This window comes from Phoenix dactylifera, chromosome 3 (assembly GCF_009389715.1).
Source record: "Phoenix dactylifera cultivar Barhee BC4 chromosome 3, palm_55x_up_171113_PBpolish2nd_filt_p, whole genome shotgun sequence".
NCBI classification, from domain to species: Eukaryota; Viridiplantae; Streptophyta; class Magnoliopsida; order Arecales; family Arecaceae; genus Phoenix; species Phoenix dactylifera.
Genome location: NC_052394.1, coordinates 525,160 through 537,526, shown reverse-complemented (window position 1 = coordinate 537,526; position 12,367 = coordinate 525,160). Strand labels below are relative to the sequence as shown.

The following is a 12,367-nucleotide window of genomic DNA, read 5'->3' as shown; positions in this document are numbered from 1 at the left end:
GAAACAGAAACGAAAAATAAGCAAAACAAACTAATTCAGAATCTCTCTGAGCTCCAGCTCGAGCAGGCCATGCCGCACATCAGTATAAAGATTTGAATGTACTCGGTTTGCATGATGGATCTAGGACCTCCCTTGAAAATTAATGAAAATAACTAAGAGCCAAGTGATATTACATCTATTCTCTGCATCTGGTCGCAGGCTGCCATAGTTAGATGTCATGAATTCTACATGCATCATGAAGAGATAATACGTTAAAATCAAATTATAGAGGAAACATTCAAAATAATGGGGCAGTTTTCATACAAGATTATGTTAGATTCTTTTAGAGACAGCACAATCAGTTGGGAATCGGATAATTTGGCTAATGGAACCATATCTAGGATAAAGTGTAACTTCTATTCTCTTCTTCTATTAGGTTAGATAGGAAATAAAGAAGTTACTTGGATGGATTTACATAGATTATCTTATTCTTGAATTCAAAGATTTGTCCTGCCTCATCACCCTGTGCATGTAAATGAATATATTCCTGAACAACCAGTAAGTATTTTTTTTAAAAAAAGAATCTATGATTATGGCAAAAATTAATTAAAGACTGGCATCAAAATGGTTTAAATTAAATTACTACCGTCAAAAATGTTATAACATGATGGCTATCCATGCAATGAGGTCAGCACGAACAACTTGTAGAAGAGAAAAGCTTGGAACGAATATAAAGTTCTTGACACCGAACAGAGCCTCCATGTCATTGGTTCAGAATGTTGCAATTCACAGGTTATTCTTGAAAAGCAACATATCTTCATAACAAGGGGAGAAAAACACCATAGTGATAGAAGGGCAGTGAAGAACCACCTTTGATATTACATAAAGTAAATGATAAACTAACAAATAGTAGAAAGGTATCCTCTGATTGAGTCATCTAATAGCTTATTTTTCATGCCGATGCATTGGGCTGTACATATGCGAGAAACCAATTAAGCGGCTTTCACTACCAAAGGAAAATTGACCGATCGCTGATATGGTAACAATTCTGTTCAAAAGAAAATAATCAGTAAGATGAAATGCCGAAACATGTAATCAAACAAGTGGAAATGCACATCAGATTTTTCCGAATGGGCCCTCGAATGGTCAGGATCATTCCTTGTACGATACTTACCGAGTCATTCGAAGGCATTTTTGGTTAACCATAACAATGCAAATTATTAAACTTTAAAAAACATTAGGAAATCCCAAATTGCAGTTAGCATTTTTCCTGACTTAGCTTGATGTATTAGTAAAAGATTTTAGAAGTAAAGTACATCGGTCATTCTAATAATTATTCCAAGACAATTGAGGACGGTCCGTGCAATCAAAAAAGTAATATAATTCTCTTTTAAATTTTCAGTAATATACTTTATGCTCACAAAGTTCTTCCAGCTTTTGGCAAAGTGCGGGACAAAATTCAAAGTCTCATTTATTGCTTCAGGACCTCTCCATCTTGAATCGGTTCTCCAACTGGCCAGCTGATCCATTCGGTTCAAAAAAGACTAGCTAAGTTTCTGTTCTTTCCTTTTCTTGCTCCGTGGAGATGCTGCAATCTTTGTTTCATTATTTTGCTTTGTTAACTCTCTCTCATTTCTCTGTATATTCCTTACCTTCTAAGTCTGTTCTAATATCTACTTTCAATTCTTTAATAAAAATTCGGTGGATTACGGCTTCTGTGTAGCCTTAGCCTCCATTTTAATCACACACATGCAAAAAAAATACAGTAACCTTGGATTTTCTTTTCCTGGTATTTGCAAAGAGAACAACAAACCAACCTTCCTAAACAATGTAGCACCGTAAAGATGATGGAGTTATACTTCAATGGATCGCAAAGCTCATCGGGTGTTCCAGAACTCAAACGCTTGCGGCAAGCTGAAGCAAGGCATGCTTAGGTTTTTGTGGTACGACAGGTTATTAGACCATCACACGTCCATGAGTCGATAACCTCATGATATATTTGCACGAATTGTCTTGCTTTCCATTTTGTTTTCCCTTGTCTACCCAAATCTCAATCACAAATCTTAAAACAGCATTCTGAGAAAATAAAAGGCATTTACTAGATTGGCGAAGAAGGGCAGCCTCTGCATGTACATGACTAATTTGCCCTCTGTCAACTTACGTGCAACGCACATTTCAGGTATGGTGTATTCAACAGAGAGAATCGACCAAATGCCGATTCGACAAAAATTTAGCGTCTGCCCGTGAAACAACACACATTGAACGCTTCGCAGGTCTCCGGGGTTGCTTATACTTCCCCTTGCATTGTAGCGCTGCTCCTTCCATTGTTGCGTGGAGTTAGGACAGCCACCGGCAACCCTTCCATCCAATAAATCATAACAGTTTGCTCCGACGAGAAGCGGTCCCAGGAATAGAGTAAGCAAGCCTCCACATAAAACAGGGCCCCACCACAGCAGCAGTTTAAAATCCAGGCCCCACGATAGCTGTATACTTGCAAAGCCAAAGCAACGATCCGAAAACACGGAAAAAACCAAGCAGTTTCCTGAGAGCTTAGTGTTCCAGCTTTTTCTTTGTGCTCCTTTTTCTGTTTTTGTTTTTTTTTGGAGCTTGCTCCCCTGTTCTAAGTGTACTAAAAAAAAAAAAATCCAGCAGGTTCTCCCTGTGCGTTCAGAAACCCAAACAGTTATTCAGTAAACGATCGACTCCTCCCCATTTATTGCTCAGTTGTTTCTTCGATAGGCACATCTGGAAGTACACATCTTCCGTCTTGAAGCGATGAATAATAGATTCAATACAACTTTTATTAGATTTCATGAAAAATTTCCACAAGACGAAGATGATTTTTTTTTCTTTTGGCATTCTTTCATTTTAAAATTAGGCTACTGTATTGTTCTAGTTGAAGCCGGCTTGATCCAGGTGCCGTGCAAAAGAGATTACAGGAGGACTCCGTGGAGAGCTGCCCGCATCGTACAAGGCAGCGATTCAGAGTGGAATGTTGTATCAAATAGGGCCGGCCAAACTCTTAGGCGGCTGAGGCGGTCGCCTAAGGCTCCGGCCCAAAAAAAGCCCGCCGCAAGAAAGGCCTCAAAGATAAAACACAAAGAAAAAAGGCCCGCTTTAATAAGTTTGCTTTAGGCCAACCCACTGCATAGAAGGCCTCAAAGACAAAACAGAAAAAAAAAAACTCCTCTTAGTGTGTTCGCGTTAGGCCCCCAAATGCATTGGGTCGCTCCTGGTATCAAAGGCCTTGGCCCGCGATCTAGCTCCACCCTAAAACATGTATCAATCAAAAGCAATCTCTTTTTTTTTTGGGGTACACTGGCAGCTCACACTAATCTCACATGAGCATTGCCTACAAAATTAAAAGCCAAAATGCTTCACAGTTGCGGAGAAACAGGTACACTTGGGGTCCAGATTATCTCTCCAGAGTAATGAGCATCAAAGGAGGTGACCCAGTCAGTAACTTTGTTCGCCTTTCGAAACATATGCACAGTCTGAAAAACGTCACACTCCTACAGTAAGCACCGGATGTTCTTTAAAATCGGATGGTCGGTGACCCTGGACCCCTCATGTAGAATTTTCTCACCCGCCTCCACTAAGTCTCTCTCTAGGATAATGCATTGGGCCTCCAAAACTCGCCTCGCATAGGAGATACCCTCCCATGCGGCCCTGAGTTCCGCTCGTAGAACATAAGGCTTAAAGATGCATCGCCCTCCTGCCGCAATCAGCCTGGACTCGTGATCCCTAATCACAAAGGCAACACCAACGCCTCCACCAGCAGACAAACTACTATCAAAATTCACTTTGAAATGGCAGGGGGTGGGGGTTCCCAAGATGTGAGCACATATCTAGACGCTAAAGCAGCGGAAGGAGAGATCTAGATGTTCCTAACCAACTCAGATGAAACAGTCACAGTAGCCTCGGTGACCTCCTTGGCCAAACGGATATCTTTATCTACCACAATCCTCAGAGGGGCGCTCCTACTCTCGAAGATTCTATTGTTTCTATCCAGCTATATATGATAAGCCATAAAGGCACCATCAATGCCCCAATTGGCAGAACGTGGAGCCCGAAAGGCCGACCTTAAGTACCGGAGCAAATCCTCAGCAAACTTAGTGAAGCTAGACAGAGAAAAAGAGGCATGTCGCTAAACCTAAACAGCCTATGGGCACTGTAATAGAACATGACTAGCTATGAGTGATCTTCGACAGCCAGAGTGATCCAAAGCGCAGTGCAGCAGCCAGTCACCAAATCCCATGGCTGTCTCGCTTCGAGGAGGCCCGTGCATGACTGGGTGCGGAGGCCCAGTACGCCGCATTCTGCGCACCACCAAACCATAGCGAAGGGGATGACCAAATTTCACAGTTAGGCCCACAAGCAAAACAAGTTGAGCGTGCAATCTAGAGACTCCACCAACCTGCAGTACGACACCAGATCCAAAAAATCGGGGAACGCGAACCGTTTGATCACATGACGATCATCAATCCCTGTACTGCAGCCGGAACCTCGAAACGTAAACATCCATTTCATAGCCACTATTTTCGGGTTCGCAGGGGAGAACGTGCAGCCAACTCATGAACACCATCATATAAGACAAAACTTTCCATTTTCGCGCGAACTTATCCCTGCTTCCACTGCACGCTTTCCCACACCTACCGATCCCTCTGCCACTGCATTTTTTTTTTTTAAAACGAATAATTTAAATTAATCAAGTATAAATACATTCGTGGGAAACCACTGCACATCTCTGAGAACAGATACGAAGCAACTTTCGGTCGTCTTTAAACCATAATTTTATTATTTAATTAGCTAGAAAAGGAGAAATTGACCGGGTCAAACAACAAAGTGCAACAAACGCGCCGGTCACAAAAGGGGCATGCATAAATAAAATTCGGAACAATAGGCGCCAATCGCCAAAAAAAAACAAGAAGCCCCCGACCCCATGCACAAGCGACCATCCCCGTCACGTCTTCTCATACAACAATAAAGAAGCACATTCAGGCTTCAGATACATTTATTATTTTCTTTTGGGAAAACCCCCAGATGGCGCATAAAACCAACCACGCCGGACAGTGTATAGATTCCATTCGGGTGGTTGACCGGCCCATGCTGATGCCGTAGCGCCGTCTCATCCCATGGGCCCTAAAAGCGGGGAAGCACCAAGAACATATGGTGAATTTAATTTTCATGAAGTAATACATAGAAACATTTTTTTCCCAAAAATACATAGCTTGATAAAACTTGTAGCAGCCCACACTATCGCATATGATCTTCCTAACTCCATCCTCCAACCAATATACAAAAGAGAGAAATTATAACAAAAGACAAGTTACAAACGAGGCATCTTTGCTTATTCCTCAAGCTCATGTGCTTCTGCAATGAGAGAATTGGGGCAGGCTTGGCGAGCACCAAGGTAAAACTTCAGAGAAGCGGGTGTGTTATTGGATAAGCACCCTTTCCTAATTGTTCTCCAAATTATCCAAAAAAAAACATGACTTATTTCTTCCATCCCTCTTCTGCTTCCATTCCCCACACTGACGCAAAGTACTCGAGATCTGTGACTTCCCAGGACGCACGACCACCACCCCCAAATGCAATAACAATGTTCCAGGACTACTAAAAGCAGCACCAGATGCTGCTCCTCCAAGCTACCTGCTGCAAGAGGTGCCACCATCAGCACGCAAGAGGTCAGTAGTGGCGAGGGTTAGCACGTTCCTTCCTGGGGAGACGTATATCATGGCTCGTGACGGCCGGCGGCGGGGGACGGAAGTCGTTCCGGTTCCGCTGGGAAATGGCAGTGCTGGCCCAGCCAAGAACATCTGCGACAATAGAAGGAGACCGCTATTAGCGAAGAATGGCCCTCTCAAGTCAAAGCACAGTGATTAAAATCTCATAATAATCGCATGAGAATTCCCAGTTTTTTTTGGATAAAAGGTTCTTGCCATGATCAACAACAAAGCCATCCGGAGAGCTTTGCTGGGCTCCCAATTCTTCCATATTCAGGTTCAAAGCCTGAACCACTCTTGCCGGAAGAAGCACAGTCGAGCAAGCTGATCATAACCAATAAATTAGAAATATGTGACCTTAAGCAGACGTTTTACCGACAAATTTATGTGTGATTCCTGATGAAAAGTAAAACATTAATAAAAACATGCCACCAGCCGACAGAAACCACAATCATAAATAATACAAAATTGATGAAGAGGGAAAAAAATATTGAGATTCAACAACACCGATTAAATCTAAAATCCGGAACGGATATATCAATCTAACAATGATTAAACAGGAGATCGACGGTAGTCTCCGTCCTATTGATTGCCGGTGCTATCATACCTGGCTTCTTGCTCGACTCGGTTGGGGTGCCGACTCTCCGAGGCAAGAAAACACCCGTGCCGGTGGACTCCTTTTTAGCGCCGGCACCAGTCAGGAAAACCGCCCTCATCCCAGAACCGTGTTGGGGTTGCTGCCGCGACTTCTGAAGAGGCGGCCACGCCGAAGATGGCAAGCCAAGAGGCCGCCGCTCCCCACCGTAAACCCCACCGCCGCCCCTTGCTCTGCTCTGCCTCCCCCATGCTGCAGAGAGCGGCTGCTTGATTAACTGCTGTTGCTTCAGATGACAGAGCTACAAGAGGATGCAAAAGATGATCAGACAAAAGGTTTTAAACCGAGAACACCAAGGAACAAAACTTTCAAGGAAAAGAGGAGGAAAAAAAAAAACAAGAGGAGAGACGCACGCAAACACACCTGCAACTGCTGCTGGGTGAGAGCTGGAGCGTGGTAATAACCAGTGCCGGGGGCGTTGGAAGCGGCCGAAATCGGGGGAGAAGGCTTCCACAAGAGCCCGCCGCCCTGATAGCTGTGATGGTTGCCCTGGTCGTTGAGCCCCCTCATCCGCGTCACCTGCTCCGCCGCGGCGTAGAGCAGATCCCAGGCATCGTCCTGTTGCTGCTCTAACGGAGTCGAAGGCGGCGACACGCGCAGCGACAGGCCGTTGGGGCTCCCCTTCCCGGAAGCGGACCAAGGGCTCAGAGTAGACTGTGGTGAACCGGCCATGACTTCCCGTGCCTGCGCAGCAAATCCAGAAAAGAACTTGATGCGGAACGTCTAATAATATATGTATAGATGTTGGAGGATAGATACCTTTGCGTTGTCAGCTGCAAGTCCTGGCGTATCGTTGGCGTCGTCGTCCTGGAGGAAGGACTGAGCCATCTTTTGGGTTAGCCCGGCCATGTAGTCCTCCTCGTCGCTCTTGGTCTCGGTGGTCGCAGAATCCACCGGAGAGCTCGGATTCGAGTCGGACGCGGGACAAAGGTCGGCGGAGAAGCAAGTCTCCGCAACCTCTGCTTCCGCCTTTCTGGTCCCGACTCCTTCGAGGAAGAAATCGTCGCAGAGGAACTCGGACGGAAGGAAGAACTCAGCGTCCTCCATATCCTCAGCCATATCGGGAAGCAAGAAAGCTCGGTCGCTGGTCTGGTCGAAGGGCGAGGAGAGATGCTAAAAACAGCAGGGGAGGGGCAGGGTGGGCATGACTCCGCAGTTGCGCAGTTGTGCTGGTGGGAGAAGAAATAATAATAGCCTACACTCGCGGGCTTCCTCTCCTCTGGTTCCCACTCGCCTGGAGTTGGGCCCCTCCCAAAAGGAAAGCAGGGAACAAACCGAGATGCAGGAAAGCAAGGGGGCTTGGTCGCCCCTCTCGCTCTCTTCTTTCTGGAGGCCGAGGAGAGAGAAAAGGAAGGTCGTACCCAAAAGAAGAGGGAAGGAAGGGAAGGTGTCAAATAATTACGAACAAGAAACCGAATAAATGAAGAAAGTTACCTCTGCCTCCGTCTCGGTTCTGCACACTTGCACATTGACCAACCTAACCTGTCCTCCCGTTGAAAAGCATGGCCGTTACTTCCAAAACCTGGCATTTCAGAGATGTTTTGAGTCGCATGGTTAGTAAGACTTTTAGGAACTCGTACAAACAGCAGGGTTTTTCTCTACTAATGATCGAACAAAGGAAGGCAAAATCAGGGTAAGAATTGGGCCGGTCAACTTTCGCGCTGCTGCATCTGTTTTAGCCTCAGCAGGTGCGATGGGCCCGGCAGCCTTTTTTGTTTTTGATGAGGGGCGAATGTTCCGCAAATACCAACGCGACAGAAAAAGACAAAAATCATGCTGCTCGACCGTCTATTTTCCCTTCCGTTGCTTAGACCACCATCTTACTCTTATAACTCATTATATTCAAAGCTTTGCACGACGAATTAGGTGAGGAAAAAAAATTGCAAAAAGAAAAAATCAAGCGAATCTTTTTTTTGTTCGTATTTATTAATAGAGAGGAGACGATAACGTGTACGGAAGAAATTAGAATCCGGTTTCCGGCGCGAAAAGAATCTAAACGCTCCAGATACGGCGCGAGGCAGCCGTCTCCCTCTCTCTCTCTCTCTCTCTCTCTCTCTCCCCACTGCCAAATTGGGTAGTTCTATATACACCCCCCCTATTGCTCAGGACACCCCCCAAAAACCAAAAAAAAAATACCCAAACTAACCTTTAGTGTAATTACCATATTGCCCTTGAAATTTTCTCATACACCCTCCTTCCTCCTCCTCCGTTTCGTTTTGAAAAGAAAAAAAAAAAACACCCCTCAAACCCCCCTTAAACCCCTCCTCCCCCGTTCCCCCTTCTCGCTCTCGTCGCCGGCATTCTCCCGATCTCCGACCACCTCGCCGGCTTCTCCCGGAACCACCTCGCCGGCTTCTCCCGAATTTTTTTTTTCACGGTTCGTGCTCCGTTCGGCACTGGATCGCCGAACAAAAGGCTTCTGTTCGGCTGAACAGTGCCGAACAGAAGCCTTCTGTTCGGCAATCCTCAACCGAACAGATCTGTTCGGCTGCACAGTGCCGAACAGAAGGCTTCTGTCCGGCACTGTTCAGCCGAACAGAAGCCTTTTGTTCGGCGATCCAGTGCCGAACGGAGCACGAACCATGAAAAAAAAAATTTCGGGAGAAGCCGGCGAGGTGGTTCCGGGAGAAGCCGGTGAGGTGGTCGGAGATCGGGAAAATGCCGGCGACGAGAGGGAGAAGGGGGAACGGGGGGGTTTTGGGCGTTGGCGAGGTGTTTTGGAGGGGAAGAGCGGGGTGGGGGGGGTTTGGGGGGTGTAGAGAGCAATTTAGGTGAGGAGGTGGGGAGGGTGGAGGGTAATTTAGGAATTTTTAATTTTTTAGGGGTGTCCTTAGCAAATGGGGGGGGGGTGTAGAGAGTATTTAATTTTTTTTTAATTTTTGGGGGGTGTCCTGAGCAATAGGGGGGGGGGGGGGGGGGGTGTATATAGAACCACCCTGCCAAATTGAGATAAAACCGAAACCGAAATTACCAAATTACCCCCGAGATCCCATTCCATCCCCTCCTGGGCAACCTGGCCGTCCGTTCCAAGTTCCAACCGTCGCGGCATCTGAGATCGCCTCACCGCCTGGTGAGCTCACCACAAACAAACTAACATGAAATCCGGTCAAGTTTGATGGTACATGTATCTCTTTCCGAGGCAGACCAGTCTTCCCTTCGCCGCCGTGGATCATGTGCCCGGACCCTGGATTGCTCGCAAACCGCCTCGTTCTCAGAATCTTGAATCTAGAGGTGACGTGGCAGCTGCGGAGATTCACTCAGGAATCAGGATAACCGTTACCTGTCGCGATCGTGGTTCTGCCGTTGCTGAGATTTTCCTGACCTTGTCCGCCACGATCGCTTCACGGAAAGGCGCCCGATGCTCGTGGCACTTTAACCAGGCTACCGGTGGCCGACGGCGAGGACCAGGTCCCCGTTTTCCGTGGACGCCACTCTGGCTTATTGAATCCAGTTAAACATCTACCTCAAGCTAAAAACGAAAAATTTAAAATATTTATATAAGAATGAATTATGAACCTTTCTCTAGGGCTAATTCATAATCCATGCACCAAGCAAATAAAAAAAATGTATGGTTTTAATGATAATAGTACATTAAAATACAGGATAAAGCATCTAAATAGTATTAAATTAAAAAATTATTTCGTCGAATACTACCTATACATGTTAAAATATGCATAAATTGATAATTAGTAGGTTTGAATAATCAAAATACAATTTAATATTATTTCATATATTTATTTTTATATTCATTTAATGCGTAGGCTACCTTTTGATTTGTTTTGATATGTTTTGTTATATTAGATGATGCAATGATTATGAAATGGATCTAATCCGAATTTTTTTAAAAAATAATTTTTTCTAAAATAATAAAATTCATCAATTTAAAATTATATCGGTGGTTTGAAAAATGTGTGGATGGATCGTAGGGGCCCGTACTTCGCTGTCTCACAAACGACAGCACGGGTGGAAGTGGGTTAAAGAATTTTTTTTTTTTTTTTGAAAAAGTCCAGGTAAAGGAAAGTTTGTTCTCGTATTAAGAAACTTAAAAATATTCGGTTTCGATTGATAAGGCGAAGATAGTGGAGGGGAGGGCATTTTTGTCCACTGGCCAGCCTACACGGTGGCCATGGCTGTTTCAGCTGGCTCCTACTTCAGATATAAAAAGATATGAAAAATAGTAACAATATAAAAGGCCAACAACTCCACTTGGATTTTTTCCCACCGAAAGTGGTCGCCGAGGCAAAGGGCCGCCGGCCCCCCACTGCAGTTCAAAATTTAAGGAAGACGGATGCGGTTAGATCGATGGAATGGGCGCTGTTGAAATGGAGCCGCAGGCACTTGGTTGCCGATTTCCAGCCAACTTGCGTTTTCTGGACGTGCATGCAATGTGTTTTTCCTGCAGCGAGCCTGCTAGGAAATTTTAGAAGTTGCAAGACACTTGATACCTGGTTCGTGAGATACAAGAGCACCAATCGATCTACACGAAAAGGAAAAGCATTGACCGATAATCTGGAGGATGCTGATGGATCCATACGATAGATGAAGAATGTTTATTTGCATGAAAAAAAGAAAGAAAGAAAAAGGCCGCCAAGTTGCTCTCTAATACTTCAATCATGAAGAGGTGGAGAAACAAAGGAGAAGAGAGATTAAAGAGTGTGTGTCTTGTATAAATTCTTCGGGTCTTAAGCCCTTTATATAGATGAGGAGTTCCAATCTAGCTGGAATTACACCCTAGAGTCTAGAGTCGAATTAAGAGTTGTCTCTCGGTCTCCCTTCCTTATCTGGATCTCCGCAGGAATTTGAGCAACTGAATAGATCTCCTTGATGCCATGTATCAACTTATCGTTGGGTGACCAGATTTGGGCCATATCAGCACCTAACCTATTTGCCTTGGTGAGTTCTTGAGTGTGCATAACTATGAGATAATCTTTTCTTAACTAATTATAGCATCCGGGTAGTTAAAGACATGTCGGGCAATATGATGGATTCCCTTTTATATTTGGATCCTCTCCACCTTGGAACGGAAGTGGATGTGTCTTGAATGCATCAGAGACCACCCATGTGATATGGATAGCCATGATTATATAAATCAGACCATCAAGTTCGATCTCTGAATATAAGAGAATTCAACTATTTTCTTTTTAGCTCATTGGACGGTCCACCATCCTATCTCATCCATAGAAGAATCATTTATTTTAAATGTCAAGGACGATGACAATTGTTGAAGAATAATATAGTATTGCTTCGAATAGTTTAAAAATTCTTATGGTGCTTATATTTTGTTAAGCCAATTCATTTAAAAGCCAAGATTTTTAGATAGAGATATCAGAGCCTACCGAAACTTCCACATTATCACTTATCGATCCGTATGTTGTTCTTCGTTATAAGTTTTGTCCCTCGGGCTCTACACGGTGTTAAAGAACAGCGTAAATTATTAAAATTTTCTTGAGGTTAAGGAAAAATTATACCTACACCTAATAGTTTGAAAACCTACACTTAAATCTATAAAGTTTATTTTTATCTAACATTTTAATCCATAATTTAACAGAATATTAGTCAAGCCATTAATTTTAGATGAGACGTATATGCTATGTTAGAAAATTTTTAAAATGATTAAAATAATTTTAAGTGAGATAATAGCCGCACAAAGATATACAATGTAAAAGAAATCGGTGAAAATAACAAAGCGCCGGTCCATGGCGGCACCGCCTTTTTGAAGGGGGATCGTGTACAAGGCTGAAGGCCTCTCTCTCTCACTCACTTTTTTTTATAGGATGAAGAAGGAAGGTCTTGAAGCAGGGAAGCGAGGCTTGAGAGCAATGTCCGCTGGCTTCTTCTTCCTATTCTCGATAATGCAGGGCTCTGATTGACCCTTGAGCCTGCTTGAATCATCGCCCGATATCTATCTTCTAAAACCTTTTTGAGTTGGGAGGCAAAGGCAAAACGATAGAAGTTATCACAAAAGCAAGTCAGCTGCGATGCCCACCTTACGAGGCCTCTTTTCGTT

The 12,367-nt window shown here is 44.4% G+C and overlaps 1 protein-coding gene across 3 annotated transcripts; it reads right to left on the bottom strand.

Annotated features, from left to right (window-relative positions):
• Positions 1 to 4,963: 4,963 nt before the first annotated feature.
• Positions 4,964 to 7,903, bottom strand: LOC103722645. Of its 3 annotated transcripts, XM_008813276.4 has the most exons (5): positions 7,120 to 7,901; positions 6,724 to 7,044; positions 6,313 to 6,601; positions 5,922 to 6,029; positions 4,964 to 5,798 (listed from the first exon to the last, which is right to left on the bottom strand). In XM_008813276.4, the coding sequence occupies exons 1-5, from the start codon at positions 7,417 to 7,419 to the stop codon at positions 5,668 to 5,670; spliced, it is 1,149 nt and encodes a 382-aa protein (XP_008811498.2). In that variant the 5' UTR covers positions 7,420 to 7,901; the 3' UTR covers positions 4,964 to 5,667. The 3 variants fall into 3 exon arrangements, with proteins under 3 accessions (XP_008811498.2, XP_008811499.2, XP_038980052.1); XM_008813277.4 differs by lacking the exon at positions 5,922 to 6,029 and having other exon boundaries at positions 7,120 to 7,898; XM_039124124.1 differs by lacking the exon at positions 4,964 to 5,798 and having other exon boundaries at positions 5,929 to 6,101; positions 7,120 to 7,903.
• Between the last annotated feature and the right edge of the window lie 4,464 nt (positions 7,904 to 12,367).